This window comes from Macrosteles quadrilineatus, unplaced genomic scaffold (assembly GCF_028750875.1).
Source record: "Macrosteles quadrilineatus isolate MER2022 unplaced genomic scaffold, UCM_ALF_1.0 Scaffold_7__1_contigs__length_78375512, whole genome shotgun sequence".
Classification (NCBI taxonomy): Eukaryota; Metazoa; Arthropoda; class Insecta; order Hemiptera; family Cicadellidae; genus Macrosteles; species Macrosteles quadrilineatus.
This window is the reverse complement of record NW_026542600.1, coordinates 17,334,349-17,358,971: the sequence shown is the minus strand read 5'-3', so window position 1 is coordinate 17,358,971 and position 24,623 is coordinate 17,334,349. Positions and strand designations below refer to the sequence as shown.

General features: G+C 33.3%; 1 protein-coding gene across 1 annotated transcript; it reads left to right on the top strand.

Annotated features, from left to right (window-relative positions):
• The first annotated feature begins 13,221 nt into the window (after positions 1 to 13,221).
• LOC128998356 (uncharacterized) lies at positions 13,222 to 23,044 on the top strand. The gene is made up of 2 exons (XM_054424460.1): positions 13,222 to 13,280; positions 22,078 to 23,044. Exon 2 carries the CDS (start codon positions 22,142 to 22,144, stop codon positions 22,562 to 22,564), a length of 423 nt encoding a protein of 140 aa, XP_054280435.1. The 5' UTR covers positions 13,222 to 13,280; positions 22,078 to 22,141; the 3' UTR covers positions 22,565 to 23,044.
• The last annotated feature ends 1,579 nt before the right edge of the window (positions 23,045 to 24,623 follow it).

Below are 24,623 nucleotides of genomic sequence, written 5' to 3'. Positions count from 1 at the left end.
ACTGCACATCTACAGGTAAATATCTTTCATTTGGTACCAGCCGCGTGCAATTCGGTCCAGTAGTATGGTCAGGCTAGCTGTCATAAGTTTGGCAAAAGTTTGTTTAGTATATAAGATGTTAATGCGGTGTTTAAATGTATCGTGTTGGGCGAAGACCGCAACTAAATGTGTAAAAAAGTGTGCATTTATTTTAAATTTGTACACATAGCTATAAAGCAGTAATTGCTGCTATGGACCCCTAGTTGTCTATATTCTATTGACAATGTGTTAAAAAGACTAGCGGCAAACTACGCGATATCCATACCAAAATACAATGGCGATTATAAAATTATTAGTGGGGGGAATGTTTTATACTGTTCAAGACCTACATACCTACCTTGTTTGGTGTGTATATTAATAAAAAACACTCCTGAATGATGAAAAATGCTCTAAGATCATCGATAATTTTAGTACAATCTAAACAAATCTGGAATATTCTTTCTAGAGCATTCCAGATTAACTATTATCACGCACTTCCATAGGTAATTCATTAAGCTATAAGACCTCCTAGAATATTCCAGATCGTTTTAGATAACCATTCAAATATTAAATAAAATATAATATTTTCATGTACACGCATATTGCAGGCCTACGCTACCTTGTCCAAAACCATTTATTTTCAGTATCCAAATCATGCAATATAGGATGTTTTATATAGGAAGAGGTCGTTCACAGGGAGGTGGTATACACAGGTACACTCACCCTATAAGGAATTTGACTAACGTCTTCTCTGTAAAAATGTCTTGCTTAACGATGTCTATTTGGGTAAAGGAAAAATCTTGATATTGCTGTAAGATGTTGACTTGAGTGAGATTATTAGGATATAATAGTATTAATTTTATATTTTAATCATTGATATAGTTAGTACTCTGAACCGTATTGAACGCTCATAGTCTTAGCACTAAGACTTGAAGAATTTCATAGCAACTCTCAGTGAATATTGGCAGTAAAATTGGATATTTTAAAAGTAAACATTTGTAGCCAGAGATAAACTACTCTCTAAAGGTGCGTTACAATTGCAAGGATGGTTAAGTAATGTGTATACGAGATGCTGACAGACAAACTAATATACACACGATTTATTTTATATTTTATTTTACGATTTATTTTATTTTATGGTGATAAGATTATAAGTGGTACAAAACTGTTTACTTTTTGAATGCAAACCAAATAGCAATTATATAAATAAATTCCGAAATGCTATCCTCATTGAATACAAAACAATTAATTGACAACCTTAATAAAAAATTATTATGTTAACTATTTGTCAATTGTAGAAACCGTTTGATATTGAAACTTATAGAATATTTGGACGGAATTGAATATAAATAGAAGACCAAACTTGGCTAGCTATATTAAGCTAAATCAATTAAATTGCTAAAATTAGCTAATAGGCTAAATCATATTAGTGGGTATATAAGAAAATACTAAGTCTATTACTCAACTTATTTTTTCTGTAGAGGACGGGGAGAATTCCCATGCCTCCCTCAACGACTCGCGGGTCAGATCACATGTTTCAAGCGACCCTATTATCTACCTACCAGACCCCCGGGTCAGTTTGAATGATCCAAAACTACCCTCTAACTGCGGATCAATTCGAGCACACGCCTGTTTGCAAACCACGGATGTCTTCTCACCAGTAGACTGTCTCCGGCTCAGATCATCTCACTGAAGCTCCACAAGCTAAATTATGGGTTTCAATGTTGATCTGCTCCACAAAGATGAGCTGTTGTACGAGTTGCAATGGCGGGGTTTCCCTGTTACTGTAAATAATACTGCAACTATCTTGAGAAAACAACTTAGGAAGGCTTTGAAGGATAATGTACCGACGAAATGGGAAAATGTAATTGTGTTAAGGGTAACAATAGAACTGGACAATTGTCGAGAGAAGGTTGAAGAATTTCGGGAATTACTCGCGAGTGTTGAAGAGATTAAGGAGGCGGTCGGTATTCATAGGTTGAAAGAGCGAGTCAGTCATTCGAGGCGACGTTTGGGTAATTTGCTCGAAAACGGGAAGATTCATTTGCCAGATCAATCGCGAAACCAGGTTTTAGAATGGGTCAATGAGTCCAATCAGTGGGAAAATGCATTGCGTAAAGGTTTAGATAGGTTAGACCAGACTGTAGGTGAAGCTAGTTTGAGAAAGTTAAGCGAAACACATGAAGTTATTAGCTTTACTTAATGTAGTAAATAAGTTGAAAAAGTGTGGTAAACTTAATGATTCACAGGTGTTAGAGGTTGTAGCTAGTCATGTAACCCACAGCAGGAAACCCACTAGTCCGTATATCTGATCAGGTATACAAATGTTTGCCCACTTCTAAAATAGCTAGGGATCTGACATCTTTTGTGAAGGTCCCAAACCTCCCAGAAAATCCAAAAAAGTTCCCTTGGATTTAATAGTTTTTTAAACGGCTGTAGATCGAAAACGGTAAGTTTGTAACACAAGATTGAAACAATTTTCATGGTCAGGAATTAAATTTTGCACAAGTACTCGTCAGCACTTTTCGAAAATCACACTCCCCCACCTCCAAAAACGCCCTACTTCTATATTTGTAAAATATCTTTGATTTTCTATTTGTTTTTAATTTTTTAATTAATTTAAATAATTTTAATTAATTTTTAAGCGAACCATTGTTGGGTAGAATAAATACGCACATCCAATTTGGGTCAAATGTAAGCTCTGTGCATAGCGCCTTACTAAGGTACTTCATTCCACAGGGTTTATATGAGAAGCTAAAACGTGACCTTGTACATAGACCTCAGGGTCCAGACGAACCTCTTGCCATGTATGTGTGTGAGGTAAGGAACAACGCGGAGTTGTTAAAATGTGATTACTCAGAACGTGAATTGATTGAGGTAATTATCGTAGGAATAAATCCGAGGGACATAAATAAATTAGTTTTTCAGGAATTTTCTAAAAGTTTACAAGATTTGGAAAAATGTGTATGGTAATTAAGAATGGTGAGTATAATGACTGGGAAAGGGAAAAGATAAGAGGGAGAAGGAATCTGTTTGGCGGTAATAATTCTGGTCGTGGTTATGTAAATAATGTAAATACAACTAATGGAAGAGAATGCGGGAGTAATCAGATGGAACCACGATTATGTCACTACTTTTCTAAACCCGGTCATTTTATAAGGGATTGTTGGGGACGAGGCAGGGACATTAGGGGAGGTTACACTAGGGGAGGTCACACAAGTGGCGTGTCAAACAGGGAAGACGTCGGGAGTAGGCCTACAGGGACCAACAATCAGGGAAACTAGTGAGAGGGAAGAGTGCCTTCCATAAAACAGGGGACTTTAATAAAAAGAAATTTAAGAAAACATTCAATAACAGTTTGTGTAATTTAGATGTTAAGAAACATGTTAAGAATGAGAAAAATCAGGTTAAGAAATTAGAGAGAAAGATTAAGAATAGGCATTGGTTCAAAACTAAAAGAGGTATTCATAACTTGCCAGTAGTAAATGTACATTTTAGTAACAATATGGTACAATGTGCATTGTTAGATTCGGGGAGCTCTATAAACATTATAAGTAAGAATGTTTATGATAAGCTGGAATCTAAAAGGCTAGTGATAAGCAGTTCTAACGATAAGGTTAACTGTGTCACCGCTACAAATGAATCCGTAAACTTATTAGGTAAATGCATTGTGAAAGTAAAAATTCAAAATAAGTCATTGTCCGTGCAGTTTTTTACTGCCGAGAATATAACCTGGGATGTAATATTAGGAGTTAAGTTCATGGAGAAAACTGGACTAGTTTTAAATGTAAGAGAAAATAAAGGTTATTTTTCATTTGACATGGACAATATTTTCAATTTGAATGTAAACGAAAATAATACTGCGAAAGCTGTCAGTTGTGGTGGTTTAGAGTTAAAGATTGGGCGGTTAAATCTCAAGGACCGAATTGAAAGTTTAGTAGAACGCAATCCACAGGTTTTTACAAATGAAATAGGAAAAGCTTTAGATTTTTAATGTGAAATAAAGTAACAGGACACTACTCCAGTAAAGATAAGACCCTATCCTGTTTCTCCGCCAAACATGAAAATCATGCGAGAGATAACAGATTCGTTATTAAAGCAAGGTATTATTGAACCAAGTTTGTCAAACTATTCATCACCTATAGTCCGGCAGCCAAATGAGGATTTTGTCCCTAACCTGGTTTTGTTCTATTAAGTTTATTTTATTGTTGATTTGAGTTATTTGGGGTATGTAGACCATAAAACCACCGGGTACTTTTTTGGTACCCTTGGGCAATAGCCCCCATCTTAAAAAATGGTGGAAAACGTAATTTAGAGTGTAAGCTTTTACTTAAAATTATGTTATGAAAATACCATGCTATCTACAGCAGTGCGAACGCTTTTAAAATACTCACAGTGAAATGCCATGCAGGAAAATATCATATTTTAATTATATATTTTGTGTTTTAAGGCCAGTATTTCTTTTTAAAGTTAATAATTTGGATAAAAATATGTTCTATCCCCACTTTTTTCAACTTTTTGCTAAAGTCTCTTAACAAAGGCCATGATACATGTTACGCAAGTTGTAGATATTGAGATTGTGCATCCAATGCACCTATCTTTGTTATATCAAGGAAAACGTCACAACAAAGCGTAAAAAATAACATTTATTATTTTTTCTATTATAAAGAGGTGTATCTAATAAATAAGAAGGATTTATATAATTCTTCCTAAGAATATTCTGTAGTTCTTTTCTACGGTTTTTGGTACCAAAATGTCCTCTGAGATAAACCAACGGCTTTGATTAATGCTCAAATCTTAGGATGTTTAATAAACTAGTTTTGAACCCCCCCCCCCCAAAAAAAGAGAAATTTTAGTTTAAAAAATCTCATCAAAGCCCTATATCTTTAGTGATTATTATGTTATGTTTTATGTTTTCATGTGAAAACAGTCGGTAACGTACTGGCTTTCATAAAACATATTGATATTTGGATTTCAAAAAGTTTGAGGTATAGATCATCAATCAATAAAAAATAATTCTTTTGTAATCTGTTGATTTGTAAATTGGGAATAGTCCGGCAGCCAACCAAAAAGATATTTCCTTGAACCTTGGGGGGTACTTACAAAGTACCTTTGGGAAACTTCCAGAATTTGAGATAATAATTGTCTATATTAAAAAATAATTGTATTTTAAAACAAGGTAGGGCCTAATCAAGCTATAGCCTAAACTATGCGTTTTAGTTCGAATCTCATGAAATGTAGAATGAAACCTCGTCATAATATTACTCATAAATTTACCAGATATAGCCATATCAGTTCAGATTTTTCAAAATGGTGGCGGTAAACGTGGTTTTTATCTAAAAATTGAATTTTTTGCCCAATTAAAAAAAAATTTTATACGATCTTGTTTTAGTGTTACCTCTAAACAAACAAAATACAGGGCGTTTTTTAAAAAAACTTGCATCTTTATTTATGTAAAAACCGCAATAGATAGAAATATGCAGTTTGCGGGAATCATCTATTGACGAAGGGGGCCCAATTGTTTTGAATTCAACGTTACATTCACATTCCCCCCCTTCCCCCCTGCCCCAACTTAATTTTTTTAAATAGCAAGGTACCCCTTGTGACATATCAAATGAAAGAGCATGAAAAAAGAAAATGTTTGATGAAAAACAATTGAAAATCGGTCCATAAATTTGCGAGATATCCCCCCCACTTCCCTGGAGTTTAATTTTTTTTTATAGCAAGGTACCTCTTGTGACATATCAAATGAAAGAGCATGAAAAAATTAAACGTTTGGTTAAATTTATTTTTCAATTGATATGTCACAAGGGCGGGTACTTTGCTATTAAAAAACAAGTTATGGGTAGGGGAAAAGGGGGGGGGGTTATCTCACAAATTCATGAGCCGATTTTATGTTTTTTTCACTAAAAATTTTCTTTTTTCATGCTCTTTTATTTGATATGTCACAAGGGGTACCTTGTTTAAAAAAAATGGTTCCGGGGGGGAGGGGGGAATATCTCACAAATTTATGAACCAATTTTCAATTTTTTTTCATCAAAAATTTTCTTTTTCCATGCTCTTTTATTTGATATGTCACAAGGGGTACCTTGCTATTTAAAAATTTAAGTTTGGTGGCGGTTGGGGAAGGGGGGAAATGTGAATGTAACGTTGAATTACAAAAAAATGCGCCCCCTACGTCAAAAGATGATTCCCGCCAACTGCATATTTCTATCTAATGCGGTTTTTACATAAATAAAGATGCAAGTTTTAAAAAAACACCCTGTATAAGTTTTGCCAATTTAAACCTGAGCTTTTTTAAGTTACTAGCAAGACACATTCTTTACATCATTATTACGGTATGTAATAATATTACTCAATTTTTAAGTTGGCTGAATTCCCGTTGCACTTGTGGCTATGCTTGTTATAGTCCTCGCCACCCTAAGTTGAGGCAGCCAAAGGCCGCACGGCTTGTATCTAGTGCGGCCTTTGACAGCCTCAACTTAGGGTGGTGAATACTATAGTATTTGCGTTAAATTGAAAATACGTAAAAAAATCGATTCCAACATAGTTTACTTTTACTATTTTGTATTGTAACATAAATATTTTATTCGTGTAAAATTATAACTTACATAATAGGCCTACATGGAAAAACTTGTTAATAACGTATCAGTAACCTTAGTGACTATTAGCGAATTTCTCTATAGAAAAGTAGCTATTACTATAGGTCTCATGGTAAGAACTTGGCCCTGGACCGATTTACTTTTTCATTTTGATGTCCCCAGAGGCCATGATGTCCGGGAAGACGATAACTTGAGTAATTTTCGTCCGATTTAGATACAATTTGGTTTGAAGGTGTAAGGTGGGATAAAATTGAATGATTCCGCGAACCAGCATGATCGGGCCCTGGGAACGGGGTTTAGGGGGGGGGGGGTTTGATGGGGATAAAAATGGAGTTTTCAAATTGTTGTACCCTTAAAATAAAAAATTTATAAATCTTTTACCAAAGTGTTTTTGTACGGTCATTGGTCACGGAGAAAATAAAAAAAATTTTTATTTTAAATTACCTTGTTATTCTCATGGAGAATATTGTTGGCTTGTTTTTGGATATATTTTGATCAAACTTGGCAGATTTATTTATTTTATACTAAGCTATTAATATTTTAATAAAAACACACTTCATTAGTTTCCCTGTAGCAGCAAACCTAGGTACTCATTCAACATATATATTATTTTAATAGATTAATTGCAAATCTATCCAGGCAAATGGAAAATGTAGTCGGCAGGTTTGCTGCAGCGGGGATATTAACTAGTTATTCTACATTGTCGTAGTTTTCACTGTCGTCTTCAGTTTGTCTTTTTCCATTTAAACAGGTATTATATCCGCAAAATGGCAAAATACTGTACAATGTAAGCCTGAGCTCACGCAAGTACATCTTTTTAATTCTGTTCACTGGTGATCAAACGCAACAATAAAACAACATGATAGGAATAAACCAGATTAGGTTCATATCTGAGTTTACCTATAGTTTACTGAGGTTTTCTTCGCAAAAATGAATAACACAGCTCATTTAGAGCTTGAGTTATAGATGAATCATTGTTAAACATTGCATTGTTAAACATTGTCGAATGTGAATTCAGCAAATGATTCGTTTTTCAATACACTTAAAACTGAAAAGGCTCATTCTCTTGACGACCGTTAAACGTTTGTATTGGGTGCAGCAAAAAACCTATCTATTTTCTGTAGCGTACTGTTCTCTCTGTCTATATAATCAAAGACAGTCCTTAAAAATTAAAAAAACCTGAAGCTAGTTAGAGGTCTACAACTCACCTTAAACTCTATATATTCAAATGAAAATTGTCTCAAATGAAAGTTCTAAGTTGACATAGTGTTTTTAGACCAGAACGAAAAACATAGCATACATAGCAGCAAAAAAATATGTCTTTAAATACGGAAGAAAGTTAAGAAAAACCACTTTTATTCTACAATTAAGCTTATAACTCACCCCAAAAACGTCAGATTTCAATAAATAATAGCTCAAAAGAACCGCATTAATTCACTGAGTATTCTCATACCAAAACATACAATATCACGTAAAAATAACTCAAAACACAATCGTTAACTAAAGATAAATTGTAAAAGAAATCTAATTTTTTTGAGGTTTGGGGGACCACAACTCATATTCAACTAAACCGATTTTAATAGTCAATGGCTGAAATTAAAGCCAGTAACTCACTGAGTAATTCTAGTATATAACATTTCATGTATCGTAATTATAACCGGAGATAATATCTATAATTAAAGACACATCTTGGAAAAACTCAAATGTTAGTTAGTTAATAAAGTTCTATAAATCCCCTCACACCCGATGGATTTGAATGACCGATGCCTCAAATGAAAGCTAGTAGATGGCTAAGTATATTATTATCGAAAAATACAACATCCCACAATCAGTACTCGATGTAACAATCTTTTATTCAAAGAAAGTTCTACAAACATTAAAGTCTTCGTTGGTTGAAGTCTTGTAATTCTCCTCCGACTCGTTCAATTTTAGTGATCTTCATGTCAAATAGAAGCCAGTTGTTTACTGAGTGTTTTTATTGCAATTATATACAACATCTAATAATAATAACTCATTGGGTTGATCAAAATTTTAACTTTCCTTTTCGAAAAAATATTGTTTCTTTGGAGTGGAGATGAATAGATCGGCCTTAAAGTCCTTAAATATAAATAGGTAATAGTTCATATGAAATTTTGGTAATTTTACAAACATTTTAGTACCAAAGACGGCCAGTGAGAAGTACCAGATGGTCTCAGGAAAGATGTTAAAATTTTACTAAACATAAAAAATATCCTTATTTTTAATTGAAAATCAATAAATAATTAATTTTCTAACGCTTAGTTCTGACGTTACCCTTGATCCAACAAAGCATCCAATAGATGTATTCGATGCCAAATTTAAATGTCTACAATCTTTATAATGCATATTATAGTCATATTTTGAGTAATTAATGCGCAAAATTAAAATAAAAAGAAATATATCATTATGTTTTTATAAATTATAAATTTTGAAAAGTAATACTGACCTTGAAAAAAATTATATATATTTAATATATGGTATTTTTGAGTAGTGAATTTAACCATAAACGTTTGAAAATAGTTTGTATTGCTCTAGCTTAAATAGATTTTTAATTATATTGGTTTAAGTAAAAGCTTACACTGTAAATTACGTTTCCCGCCATTTTCCAAGATGGCAGCTGTTGCCCAAGGGCACCAAAAAAGTACCCGGTGGTTTTAGGGTCTACTAACCCTAGATATCACATATCAACAATAAAAAAAAACTTAATAGGACAAAACCAGGTTCGGGTAAATTCTGCCGGACTACTAGTTTCCTAGTTAGTAAAGGGGAGGGGAAAGGTCATAGGTTAGTGACAAATTATAAAGAACTAAATTCAAAGATTGAGCCTATCGTGCACCCTATAGGAGAATTACAAGGCTCATTTAACTATCTTAGCGGAGCTTCAATTTACACTGTGCTAGATTTAAACAATTCGTATTATCAAGTGCCCTTAGATCCGAAAAGTAGGCACCTAACTGTGTTCTCCACTCCTTACTCACTTTACCAATACCGCCGTTGTCCCTATGGACTACACCTAGGATTTGGGTTATTGTCAAGTTATCTAGATAGAGTCTTTGGAGACTTAAAATTCAAGTCTGTAATTTTGTTTGTTGACGATATAGTGGTTTTCTCTAAAGATCCAGAGTAACACATGGAACATTTAACGGAAGTTGGAAATAGGTTATCAAAAGCTAATTTGACTGTTAATCCAAGTAAGGTGCTGTTTGCTGTGGAGGAAATACGTTTCCTAGGACACCGGGTTTTCCACAACACATTGAAAGTTGACCCAGATAGGACAAACGCTATTAGGGAGTATAAGAGTCCAACATCTGTGAAAACCCTAAGCAGGTTTATTGGAATGATAAATTTTTACTCGAGGTTCATTGAAAATTATGCAATATTATGTGCCCCTCTAAATGAGTTACGAAAGAAAAACGCTGAGGTTTATATGGACATCTGAATGTGAAGCTAATTTTCAAAAGTTGAAAGAATTAATCAGTAACCCTCCCGTGTTAAGATTACCAAACTATGACATGCCCTTTATACTGCAAAAAGATGCGAGCTAAGTAGGTTTGACGTCAGTGTTGTCGCAAGAGATCGATGGTGTTAGATTTCCAGTCCATTATTACTCTATGAAGTTTACAAAGCAGGAACTAAACCTTACTGTTTACGAAAAGGAAGCATTAGCAGTTGTACTGTCGATTCAAAAGTGCAGGAGTTACCTGGAAGTTATGCCATTCTATTTAGAGACGGACAATCAAAGTTTATCTTGGGTTTTATCACACCACAATAAGTTAGGTAAATTGGGACGCTGGACAGAGTTAATATTGGGGTTACCTTTCAAAGCAAAGCACATTAAAGGTAAGGATAATAAGATTGCGGATTGCTTGTCTAGGATGTTTGAGGGATATTCCAATATTGAAGTCGAAAGTGAGATGTCAGATGATCAGATAAATAAGTTGGTAAATAACCTTAGTTGTGTAATGAATAAGGAAGTCAGCCTTAGTAATGTAATAAATAACTGATTATCCAGCAGCCTTTACTGACATACCGGTACGTGAGCACCAACGAAAAGATGAAAGCCTTTCAAAGATAATAGACCAGATACAGAATGGTGATAAGGTGTCACCATACACGATAAGTCAGGGAGTGTTATTATTCAAACCACCGAATAAAGTAAAAGGTCGGATTGTAGTACCGGAAGCAATGAAAGATATGGCGTTACATTATTTTCACAACAGCGTTAGCACGGGATGTCATTTAGGTATTTCGAAAATAGCAAATAAGATAAAGCATATATTTTTCTGGGAAAGGATGTTAGATGACATATGAAATTATGTAAGAAAGTGTGAGGAGTGCTCTAGGTCTAAACAATGTCAGCGTACGTATCATGGAGAAATAGTAGATTACCAAGCTTCAAAACCTATGAGTAAGCTGTATTTTGACATTGCAGGTAGTTTCCCGAGGAGTAAGATAGGCAATAGTATGTTGTTAGTGGTAGTACACAGATGATTTCACCAAGTATGTCTGGTTAGTTCCATTAAGAGATGCAAAAACACGCAATATTGTTAAGGCATTGGAAACACAGGTTTTTAAACATGTAGGAAAGCCTGAGATCATTGTTTGTGACAATGCTGCTTACTTTAGAGGAAATGAGTTTAATAATTTCTGTTTCAAATATGGTGTGAAATTACACAGGATTGCGGCGTATAATGCAAAATCGAATAAGAGCGAGTGCTACATAAAAACTGTAAAAGGTATCATGGTAGCTCTACATCACGATTGTCATGACAGCTGGGATAGTAATTTGCATTATTTTCAGTTAGCAATAAATACTGCTGTAAATGATGTAACCAAACACACGGCATTTGAACTTATGTACAACTTTGAGCCAAATTGTAGTTTGTCGACATTGTGGAAGGTAAAGGAGTTACTCGGTGATGCAACTGATAAGGGAGGAATAAAGGCCAAGTTTAGTACTGCGATAAGAAATCTAAGGCTTGTTCATGCTAAAACCAAGGAACGGAGATTAGTAAAAGAAGGGAGTAAACATTCATTTAAGTTGTTTGACGAAGTATATGTAAGGCTTCACCATATAAGTAGGTCTACAACACCTAACAAGGCAGCCAAATTCCAAGCAAAACTTGCATACAAATGGTCCGAAAAGTTTAGGATTATCCACTTCTTGACACCTGTAACCGTGTTATTGCAAAAGGTATCAGATTTTAAAATCGTTCAAAGAGCGCACCTTGATCAATTAAAGATGGTATGATTAAAGTAGGGCAATTATGATGACATGAGATAAGAAATTATTATATGTACATAGTAACTTAGTAGATTTATGTGAATATTTGTTGTGAAGCCTGAATAATAACGTAGCATTGAACGCCTAAGTGGAAGGTTATCAGCGAAGCCTGAATTAATGACACAATTAATTAATTGATATGGAACGCGAAGCTTGATACTTTAGAGCGAAGCATGACAAGATTATTGTTAGGGACGCAGAATAGACAGAAATCCGATAGTAAACTTTAGTAATCGGTAAAAGTGAAAGAATAAATCCATCTAAAATATAAAATGAATGAATTGAATTTTACTACAATACGATTGGAATATTTGCTTAACGCTCGGACGTGAGTGAATGAAGCAACAAAGGTCTTATCTCTTCTTCACGCACAGTCTGTTAGAAGGAAGTTACATGGCCAGGTTTCTTTCTTCATAACAGTATAAAGAAGACCAATATGTGTGTGTAGTTTATGCAAATTTGGAAAATTATTAGAAAAAGGTAGAATTAAGCGTATGCAATTAAAATTATAACATTTCTCATGCCATGTTGATGTTTGAATAACAATGTATATAAAATAGGCGCCTATTTAAAAATTTGGTGTTTTCAGTGATGTATTTTAAACAAATGTAATGTTTCTTGTATTATATTGTAAATAAATATGTGTTAGTTTATAAGAAATTTTGAGACCTATGAGAAGGAAGTAATGAGTATATTGGTATTTCATCAATTCATGTTATGAGATAGTAAGATTAGCAAGGTAATCCAGGCTACTAACATGAAATTTTAAATGAACTGAAAATGAAGTTTGACAATTATATAAAATAATTGAGTAAAATTATGAGTAATGAAAGGGGAGGAGATGTAAGTAATCTGAAATGAGTCGGGCGGTGGAGAACGCAACCTTGATTGTTGGGTCAGATGTTTGATAAGAGATAATGGAAAGGTTTGTTTCCTTTTCAATGTCTGTGGTTTTAGGTCGTCGAAACGTGTTGTTTGAAGGGCTTAGAGAGTGAATTATGACACCGAGAAAAAAAGGCGATAACAAAAAAGTGCGTTTTATTTTTATTTGCAAAACAATATTTTTATGTTTGAAAGGGGAGATTTTTCACGATTGTGACAGAAATTATATTTTATTTTCATAGGTTTTAAGGTAATGGAATTGAATGTTAATACAAATCCTGGAAAACTAGAAGATACCGCTTTTCTTAGTTCAAGTCGATGCCAGCATTGATAACTGCAAACGCGCAGTCTGGTGGCAAGTGTTCGAGACTAGGCTTAAGGGTAGCGATGATTCATAGATTGGAAGGGAACCACGTTGTTTCAATCTCATTTTTCGTAGTTGTGGCCGACAGTCAACTTGTTCCCTCGATTTGGAGGTATGTAATGCAAATAATTAACCAATTTATGTTTTAAGGTTATTCCAGGAAAAATCAGTACAACTTCAATTTGTAAATATATAGCTAAGCATTTTTGGGTAAACCAATTAATAATTTTTACTTAAATTTTGATAGACATGAAGATTGAGCACCACGTGTTTTTGGCTCAGGTTTCAACAAGTGCTAAAAAATAGTTTAAGCTTTATATCTTAAAAAGGATTAAATTTAAAGAGCATTGTGTCAATCTAAATGAGTTTTATAACTATCAGTAACTGTTCATAGAAAATATTTCGATTAAATTTGATTTTGTAAGGTAAAAATTAGGTAGATTTCAAAGTCATGTTCTAGTTGAACCGACAGGATTTTAATATTGTATTGATTTGGGGTAGTTATTAAGGATTTGTCTAAAGAGTTATTTATTTCGATATGGACGAAGGGTATGTTTAATTGAGGTTATTTGTGTTTTATTAAAATGTCACAGTAAACGGATTTAGTTATTCGTTACAGGACAAAGATGTGTTTGACAATTGTTTGAGACAGTTGTTTTAAAATTACTTTGTGGTCAATTTTATTATTATGTAAATTCAGTAAGATTTGCATACAAATGATTTTATTTAGGGGGTTATTTTAAATTATTATCAATGAGAACAAAATGAGAATTATCAGTATTCTATGTTAAAATGTATTGTGGAGAAACTAGACTTCAGAAACAATTTGTGGGAAATTAACTTTGCTGAATAAATGTGTGATTAGACTAAAATAAAGATATTAATGAAGGTATCTATAGTACGAATTTGGAACATGACCTAGGGTTCAAGTCCCAGAGTTAAAAATCGTCAGAGAGTACACCATCTCTGTTGTCTGGAGGAGTCTGGACCAGTATCACCTTCTCGGAGGCCTAACAACCGTCTGGGGATCTGTTTGCAAACCATGGACGTCTTCTCACCAGTAGACTGTCTCCGGCTCAGATCATCTCATTAAAGCTCCACCAAGGATTGAAGACAGCGTTCGTGAAATGATGAGTACCCTTCACCATGTTACACATCAACATTTTCAAATTTTATTATTAGGCCTATATTTGAGTTGTAAAGTAGGAAAGTATGGACTTTAGAGAGGACAAGAAGTTTTTAGGGGGATTTTTATATAAGGTTTGATCGATCAAAGAAAGGGGAGGGAAAATTAAAAAGGGGAGGGGGTTAGTAATGGTTGTAATGTTTATTTTGGTTAAGTGAAGATATTAATTTTGTTAATTTTCTAAGGTCAATATCATACAGAACAAGTGTTAGTTTTAAGATTTTATTTCATTATATTGGATTTTTTACTGGAATAATATGACTTCTTATTTCAGCATGCCCTTCTTCCCTCCTTTCACAGCACGCTATACTTGATCTTAAATTTAAGTCACTTAGGTGTGTCAATGTGAAGGTCGGGATCGTGGCAGACGATGCTGAAACAGCACGACATTGCAGACGATTGTAAGTACACAATGAAACACCTGTTGACAGTCAGCTGTTTTCGTATTACTCATGCTGTACATACGTACAAGTGTACGTAAGAAAGTCAGGTGTTCATTAATTTAAAGCCTGAGGTCAAGGCATTCATTTAAGACAAGGGGAGTGAGTATATGTCTGGGATTCATACGGCAAAAATGTTTTAATTCGATGAGAGCATTCATTACCTTTTTCTTCCCGTGGACTGAGCTCCAGTATCTTTTACCCAATCATTCATTTTATTCTTTCATAAACAACAAATCTTATATTTATTTTTATAAAAGCAGATAAAATGTCTTTGAATCATCATAAAACTACCCCAGTTTACAATCCACAATTCCCGCATGAATTTTAGGGAGGGAAGGAGTGCAGGACCATTCCGTGCCTCCAAGAAACCCACTCCCTTCAACAAACCATTTCTGAGTGACATCATACAAACTGATGTAACACACTTTAAGAATGTGTGGTCTTATTATTTTCACAAATGAGAGTTGTGATTTTAGAGCTTACAACGGACCAATTGGTTATTAAAAAGTTATTTTCCTTTAGGGCTTTGGTGAATAGCTTTTGACTTACTTTTAGTTTACAGAGAACGCTTTCAAAGGTTCAATGCTGTACAACTGGTTTTATTACAGTTAACAACTTAAATTTTAATTATTACATCTGGTTACATTGTGTAAATGCACTCAGGTCGTACACACGATACAAAATATGTTATTAAGATATTTGTTTTAAATACAGTTAAAATTCAGGCAATGACTATTTTTACCTAGAAGTTGAAATATCGACTTAGATGTGCAATTTACTTTTGTTTTATAATCAATGAAGTGTAAAAACTGTTGCGATCGATAATTCTAAAGGGGCATATTTTTTCTCTGTGCGCATTGTTGCAAAGAACGCTTAATTAGGTATTACCATTAGTTTGTTGTACCATGAAACATTTACTGTTGTTTAAACTATCTATCCGTAGTGTATTTCCATATTAATTTGCAATAATGTGTTTAATTAATTACGCTGAGTATTTTGTTTTACTGCTACTGTTTCCCAAACAACTTAAGGAGATTTAGTATTTTTTACCAAATATTCTCCTCGTCTTCTAACACATTATAAAATACAATTTTATTAATACGATGCGTACACATGTTGATTTCAATATGCGTGAATGTTGATTTTAATAAAAACTTTAAAATCATGTACCTAAAACATAGACAAAAAAATAGACGTGCAGCGAAAAACTTTTTATAAAGAAGTGTTGTCACGTGACATCATAAATCACAGTAAGGAGTGTCATATATCACAATGAAGAATGTTGGTGGACGTCGTGAGACAGACCACTCAGTATATAATGAACAATTACATGTATTGTGTCACATGGCTTAGAGATGAGTTTCATTGATTTACTTAGATTAAATAATTTATACTGATAAGGTAAAAAGGTCTGCATTAATATGAAGTTATTCGTCTTTGTAGTACGACACAGTATTTGAACCTGGTGGTAAGTTTCAAATATATAGGCTATCAAGCTAACATTTGCACTTGCCAACTGAAAGCTTTTTTAATATTGCAATACGCACTTGAGACGCTTGTTAATTTATAAATATCTTATCAAGTTTGTTTATTTATATAATATGAATAGTGATAAAAAATATAGGTTTTTACCTTAGTTATTGATTGGAGATTGCAATCAAACACTATTTTACGTATGTATGACTTCTAAACAAGATATTTTATACAAATTTTAAATTGGTCCGTTACATCTAACACTTAAGTTAACTGTGATAGGGGAAAAAGCATTACACATATATTTAAAAAGAAGTTTATAGATGATAAGTGATTTGGAACGAATCACTTACCAAAATAGTTCTGGACTATTTTATTTTAGTTCTGGTGAATAAAATTAATGATAATGGACTACCCACAGTAAGTTGACGATTGCACAAATTGTCTAATTTACTTCAAGTAAAATGTTAGTTCTATTGGATAATATATACTCTGTTTGTGTGTATATCTTTTTGCACGGTTACGTTTAGTTATATTGTTGTCCAACGTTTATATTAGATTAACCATCATTAAAGATATACAGGGTGTTGAAAATGTCTGGAACCAACATTATATCTGGTGAGTGGTTAAAGAAAAACAAATGATATTTTGTGTACGGATATACTATGGTTTTACCTATCTTTTGGTGCCTTATGAAAATTTTTACCACTTATAGGGAACGTCCTGTGGAGGATACAGTAATAAGTTTAAATAGAAGCCTATGGTAAATGATACATCATTTTAAAGGCCATTTTTTTCTGAGTAAGGAGCCACAAGTTTCATCTCAAAAGGACCACCCTAGCAAAAATGACGACTGTGTGAAATTTAAATAACCACTTATAGGGAACGTTCTGTGGAGGATGCAGTAAAAAGTTTTCATTGAAGCCTATGGTAAATGATACATCATTTTAAAGGCCAGTTTTTTCTGAGTAAGGAGCCACAAGTTTCATCTCAAAAGGACCACCCTAGCGAAAATGGCGACTGTTTGAAATTTAAAAATTCCGTTCCCTATAAGTGTTTTTTTAAATTTCAAACAGTCGCCATTTTTGCTAGGGTGGTCCTTTTGAGATGTAACTTGTGGCTCCTTACTCAGAAAAAAAATGGCCTTTAAAATTATGTATAATTTACCATAGGCTTCCATTAAAACTTTTTACTGCATCCTCCACAGGACGTTCCCTATAAGTGGTAAAAATTTTTATAAGGCACTAAAAGATAGGTAAAACCATAGTCAGTTGTTTTTCTTTAACCACTCACGAGATATAATGTTGGTTCCAGACATTTTCAACACCCTGTATTTAATTCAAATAAGTTTTTTCAAGAAAATATTTTAACATATGCTGGTATTCGACGTAAGCCGACCTGTAATAAATCTTAAATTCTTCTTTAGTTGATTTATAAGAAGGACAAATCTGAAAGCAGCCTCTTCTATCCATGGTATCACTCGTTTGATTATTCGTTACTTATCCATACACAATTTTGAAAACTGAAAGTCAAATTTTAAAGTTAGGAATGAATGAAACTTGAAACCCTTTTAGATAATAAATTATCAGATTTCAAAACTTATGAGTTACAACAGTGGAAATAAGTGGTCCAAGAGTCAATGACCTTAGAACACTAAATGGAGTCTTAGTTTTAGAATGTTTTGTCCTCATTTATGTGTTTTTGTTGGTAGTAAGTGGTTAAATAAATGTGGATTATAAATAAATATAACATCACTCACAAGTTAAACGCAATTAATTAACACGTCAACTTTTGTAAAACAGTTAAATTCATCCATTTCACCAATTTTGACATAAGAATTTCAGGGGAATGTACATGAAATGAAATGAATTATTTATTATTTCATTACAGAGAATCAGTAAAATGGTACAAAAAACAAATTATGAAATCAAATAGAATCCCCAAATGGGCTATAAACCTGTGGTTGGGGATCTTCAGTCTTTCTTCCGCACACTAAACAATAAATTTGGGCTACATTTAAAAAGGAAAATAAGATATATTGTACACAGAATTTTGTATACAACAAGAGACTAATAATAAAAACTAGATTACGCAATTAATCCTTACAAAACGATGTAAGAAATAGTATGCACGCATATATCGCACACGTTCAATTTGCACATTAAAAGTATAGGAAATTATCAAATTAAAAATAACACATAAATTTGAAATGCCTGAGACTTGGCACGTATATTCCACACACATGGCCCTAACACATTCACACAGACCATTCATACCTACACAACTCACAAAGAAACTTACACTCACCACAAACATACATTCACAGGCACTGCCTTCCATAGTACCCACCCGGGACCCACAGGCGGCTGCTGGTAGTTCTTTAAAAAACGCCGACACTAATGATGAAAGCTATAATGTGGTTCATGATCATGGGGTTCATATCAGTTAAGTCATCATTTTCTTCAAGCAAACATATTTCAATACATAGTAAAATGATCAGGCCTCAGAAAATGAATATGCAAATGTAACCGATATAACGGAAAGTAAATAAAGATACGTCTTATAACACTTAAAATATATTTTAAGTCAATACTAACTAGTTAAATTATATTTACGCTTATACTGTTACTCACAGGACGGTAAATATACAAAAGATGGTAAGTGGTGATCGATTTCGATGGAACACTCCAATCATCATCAGACCCAATAGGCGAATGACGTGTCCTATAGGATATTGTGCGCCTATTGGGTCTGATCATGATTGGAGTGTTCCATCGAAATCGATCACCACTTACCATCTTTTGTATATTTACCGTCTTGTGAGTAACAGTAAAAGCGCAAATATATGTTTTAAGTGTTATAAGACGTATCTTTATTTACTTTCCGTAAATTTAATAACACGTACAATGCTGATCAAGAAGTTATTTAACCAATATAAGTAATTAGGGAACTTTGATCAATCTAATGATTTCTGTTTAATAATGTGTTTTTGTCAATTAACGAAAACGTTTTCAAACGCCAAGAGGAGTCTACAATTAAAAGCCATGTGTAATTGTAGTCTAATATAGTGTTGGGTTTATGTTTATATAATAGGTTCACCTTTTTAAGATTGGTGAGAAAAATTTGATTATATCACTTTTGTTGTCGGCAAAATGAGAACAAATGAATAATAATAGTAATAGCTTACATCTTAAAATTTAGAATATTAAGTTTTTCTTTGTCTTTACAATTTCATTTGTCAAGTAAATATATGTTTAGTACGTTAATCAATATTATTTCTTGAGTGATCACTTCTCATCCATGATTCTAAGCCCTGTCGCCTCAAACCATTCCTCGTGTCTTGTGTGTGTGTGTGTGTGTGTGTGTGTGTGTGTGTGTTTGATGATTATATTAATCTGATTACATACTGGATACTGGTTTGTCTATGTGTTCAAATGAAATGTTGAAATTCCGACTTACAAATGAGACCACAAATTTTTTACGTTCGTTAAAAATTTTGAATCAACGATACCCTAATAAAAAGTTAAATGGGTTGCGAGCTGGTCTAGTCGTTAGAACGAGGGACTTCGGTTCTAGAGGTCCTGGGTTTAAATCCCAACAAATCACCAATGGATTTTATCCATGTGATAATGCCGCATTCCTTAGGTCTAGCCTGAAGTAATGTGAAAAACCATTCCGGCCGGTGCCTAGCGTCTGATGACAAAAATGAATAACAAAAATAAAAAAGTACAATAGATTTACAGGTATGAAATGTATATTAATTTGCTTAAAAGTTGAAACACTTTTTCCTTAATATATTTTCAGGTGTTTTTAAATATAAAACTCACTATTATTTCTGACATAATCGTATTCTATTATACTTTTAGTGTAAATTTTAGGGCAAACGTTACGTCGAAAACTGTTGTTTATGTTATTTAATGATGGGCTAGCCTCTGGATCGAAAATTGCAATATAAAATGGTTTAAGTTACTTTTTGCGTCGAACGATCCATGTTGTAGTAAGTGCAGCTTTTTCATGCCGCTGGGGCACATCTACAGGTTGTAGAGCGTCAAGATAAAATAGCTGTCATCCGTGGATGATTTTGTCAAAATAAATATTACACAAAAAACAGGAATAAGAAAACATTTAAACACACGAATGCTTGTCCCTAAACTGGTAATACAAAATACACTTATTGGCTTATTTACTTTTTATTTTCGTCCCAGCTTAATTATACTTGTAATTACCGCCAAGATTTCGAAAGTGGCTGTGTTATAATTACGTGGATAATTATCTAGTATGTTACAACGAAATGTTCTTGACATTGTATCTACGTGATCGTGAGGCAACCAGCTTTGAACCCTTGTCTGTAGTAAGAACAATCTTAGAGCTTGGAAGAAAATGAAAGGTAAATACAAAAGTATACATAGTGTCCCGAAAGTAAGCACAGCAAATTTAGTAGATTGGACCCAAATAAAACAAAAAATCATGAATAAATTAGTTATCGAGATGCCTGTAATTTTTATTTTTATATCCTGAAAGAAAAATCATCAACAAATTTATTTTGGTTTTGAAATAACGACATGAAAAAATCATAGAAACCTTTATTTGACATTTGAAATTTCCTATCGAACGTCACCAAGTTCAAAAAGAAAAAATAACAAGTAGCTGAAAATCACAATATTAGCCTAATCCATATAGGCTGGGAAAAATTTAGTTAAGCTGTCAGGATTCGACTTAGGCCTCTTTTATACTCATCGGCACACCGCACACCGCACACCGCTGCGACCCGCGGCTCTGAAATTGTGTTTAGTTTTTTTTTTTGTTATTGTTATTGTTATTTATTCAATCATAGCCTTTATTTGTTGTTAATAGTTTTAGTTCGATAACTTACTTACTGTACCTTTTTGTAAATTGGTGTTACCGTGGAAATAAATGAATTATATTGAATTGAGTTAAAAGGGAGCTTCTATACCATGTGGCGGCCACCGCACATCGTTGCGTCGGGCTAGATGTATGACGTCACACCTACGAGTCACAGAAACACTCGGCCACAAGGTGCATCACGATTTTTACTCTGCGACACTCCGCGGCGGCGCTGTCAAGTGCTGCCAACATGATAAAAACCTAACCATTCCAAAAACACACCTACATTATTTGCTTGTTATGATTTCAAAGTTTGATAATTATTTAGGCATTTGATTAAATGCTCACATAATAATATTTCATACACTCTTAAATAATTATCTTACTATGCACAATAAGATTATTTGTATGGTAGTATTATTATAAACGAGCTAATTAGTTTAGTTTTTTAAACCACAGTATGAGCTTTTTGTGCTCAGCTAGAAGAGTATTATTCGTAACATATAATAAATAATAAAATACTTCTTTTCCATCTCTAAACTAACTTAAAGCCTGTTTAAAGGTTAATATAAATCCCTAAGCAAGTAATCCTGACACCCCTATCACAGCTGCTACCACCGCACAATCTTGCGGCGTCCACCGTCGGTCGCATCCTCAGAGTAAAAAGGGGGCCTTGAATTGGGATTTCCTTATAATTCTGCTCAGTTTAGGATTCTTGTAACATTGAAAATTTTTATTGTCAAAAAGGCTACAACTATAACGGCTGTATGTTATATATCCTAAAATTAAAATTTTTTGTTGTTTGTATGTAATTTAACTAAGAAATAAAAAGGTAAATAAGAGTATTGTAGTACTAATTATTACTTATTTATATACACAATGTTCATGTTATCATCGTAGTAGCCCTCTTTGTAGAAGTTCAAGACCAAGGTTTAGGTTAACTAGCTGATTCTTGTGTACAGGTTTACCTTGATCTACATACTCTACAAGCTACAAGAGTCCCTTGTCCTTGAACTGGAGGTACAGATGGAGAAGGATATGGAGGCGGAAGTAGAGGTGAGTTTGGAGGAGAGACAGAGGGATGTAGAAGTCCATTTGGAGGAGAGACAGAGAGATGTAGAGGTGCATTTTGAGGGGGTACAGAGAGATGTAGAGGTGCATTTGGAGGGGGTACAGAGAGTAGTAGAGGTGCATTTGGCGGAAATACAAAGATATGTAGAGGTGCATTTGGAGGCGGTACAGAGAGCTGTTGAGGTGTATTTGGAGGGGGTACATAGAGATGTAGAGATGAATTTGGAGGGGGTACAGAGAGTAGTAGAGGTGCATTTGGCGGAAATACAAAGATGTGTAGAGGTGCATTTGGAGGCGGTACAGAGACATGTAGAGTTGCATTTTGAGGGGGTACATAGAAATGTAGAGGTGCATTTGGCAGGAGAGAGGGAGATATAGGTGGAGTTGCATTTGAAGGGAGAGCGATAGTTGGTGGTGGATATGGAGGTATCGCGTTTTCAGGTATCTTCAGGACAATCTAAGTGTTATCTGCTTTTGCCAGTTCATATCATTGCAAGCAAAAGACTCTTAGCCATTCTATGATTGTGTTTCTGTGACTGTGAAATAGCCCTATTGTACACAGATATACCATGCCACTTAGTATATTTCTACCCTACATCCAGACATTGTAAACACACTAAACCACCCTGTAAATTCATAATGTGTTTCTCTAAAACTAAAAGTATTCTGTTTTCTGTGAATTGTAAAGCTTCGTCATTAGTTTGTGTTGTTCCATTGTTGAAACGGATGTTTTTAATAAAGAATTAAGATTGTTGATAGATATTGATCATGGAACCGTAAAGAAACAGGATATTTCAACAGATTTAAAAGATTTAAATAGTCATTATTGTGTCAGCTTGATTTAGTTGTTTATGACGAATGATAACAAAATATATTTACTAGTTGTAAACAGTAGTTGATTTTCTACACATTTAATTAATTTTTTATTGTTTTATTGATGTTAAATTGTGTCAAACCACCAAACAATGTGTGCAACCAAACATGAGAGACTTCCCAAGGATGCCATTTAGCATAACTAATCTCTAAAGCAAAATAACTGAAGCTGCTACTGTGGTGAGAGTAGTGCAATAAAAATAAACTATGATCGATAATAATCTCAATCACCAAAACCCTACCTAAAAAGTTTATACATATGAACCCCCCTTGATACTTATAAAGTCCCCTTGGTTCTTATTATTGTAGTAGATATAATGTAACTATTTGTTGAATATGGGGTTTTCTAGCATAAATATATCCTTAAATTTTGATATGTGGTCTCACATACAAATCTGATCGTGGTTTGGCTTTATACAGTGTAAGAGTAGAACACATTGTAGATATAAATACAATCCATCTTGAAATATATTACCTTTGTTTAGTAAATGAATAAAAGAGTTATATATACGCCTAAGGTAGATATCTAACTTGTTATATATATATATATATATATATATATATATATATATATATATTTATATATTTGCGACACTATGACATGGTTCAAGTCTCGTGAATTACAAGTGTGAAAACTATTTTTTGTTAACTCTTATTAATCCAGGAAAAATTAAGTAGTTAACCATTCAACATCAATGTTATTATTTGTCAAACAAATCCACAAGAAATATATTGTTTTAATCACAGAACTTTAAGAAGTCCATTAAAAAAAGTCACAAACGTTTTATAGAATAAATAAACCTAATAATATCCTAATTGTTTGTTCAAATGTGAGGGTTACAACGAAAAACATTAAAACGATATACGAATATATATATATATATATATATATATATGGATATATATATACGTTACAAGTTAATCAGCTTTTGAACAGTACATTTAATGGGGCTTTTTATATGCTAGAACAGAATCAAATGAGTTATAATTGCACAAAGAAATGTGTATTATATTACTTTATACTTTATTAATACGTTAAAATAAATCCAGTAATGGGTGGTATTATTTAGTTTATTATACTATGTTCCTTTAACTGCAAGATAACAGTCTATGCTTTAATACAGTGGTAGGTTTTATTGTGAACTATGATATATTTTTATATGGAAACCTGTTAGACATAATTTAGTTTCAGATTGTTATCCATAAAAGCAGTATAGCTTAATTATTATTTATAGTTTTAAACTACTGTTTCTATCAATACGTTTAAAAAGTAAACCATTTTTTTAGCTGGAATATGCCTGATAACTAAATCTTTATTTACGTTTCTTTATGTTTTGTGAAACAGACACTAACAAGAATATTGTTTATTTTCAATATTATACTGTATACGTATACTGTAACTCATTTGTGTGTGTAATAAGGTACCTTTTATACCATTGTACTAAAATTAATGAGGTTATATTAGATTTGTACTTGAATGGGGTAAAAAATAATAAAAAAATAAAAGAAAAATATATAATTTAATAAATATGTCAAATGATTTAATATCCTTATCACCAACTTA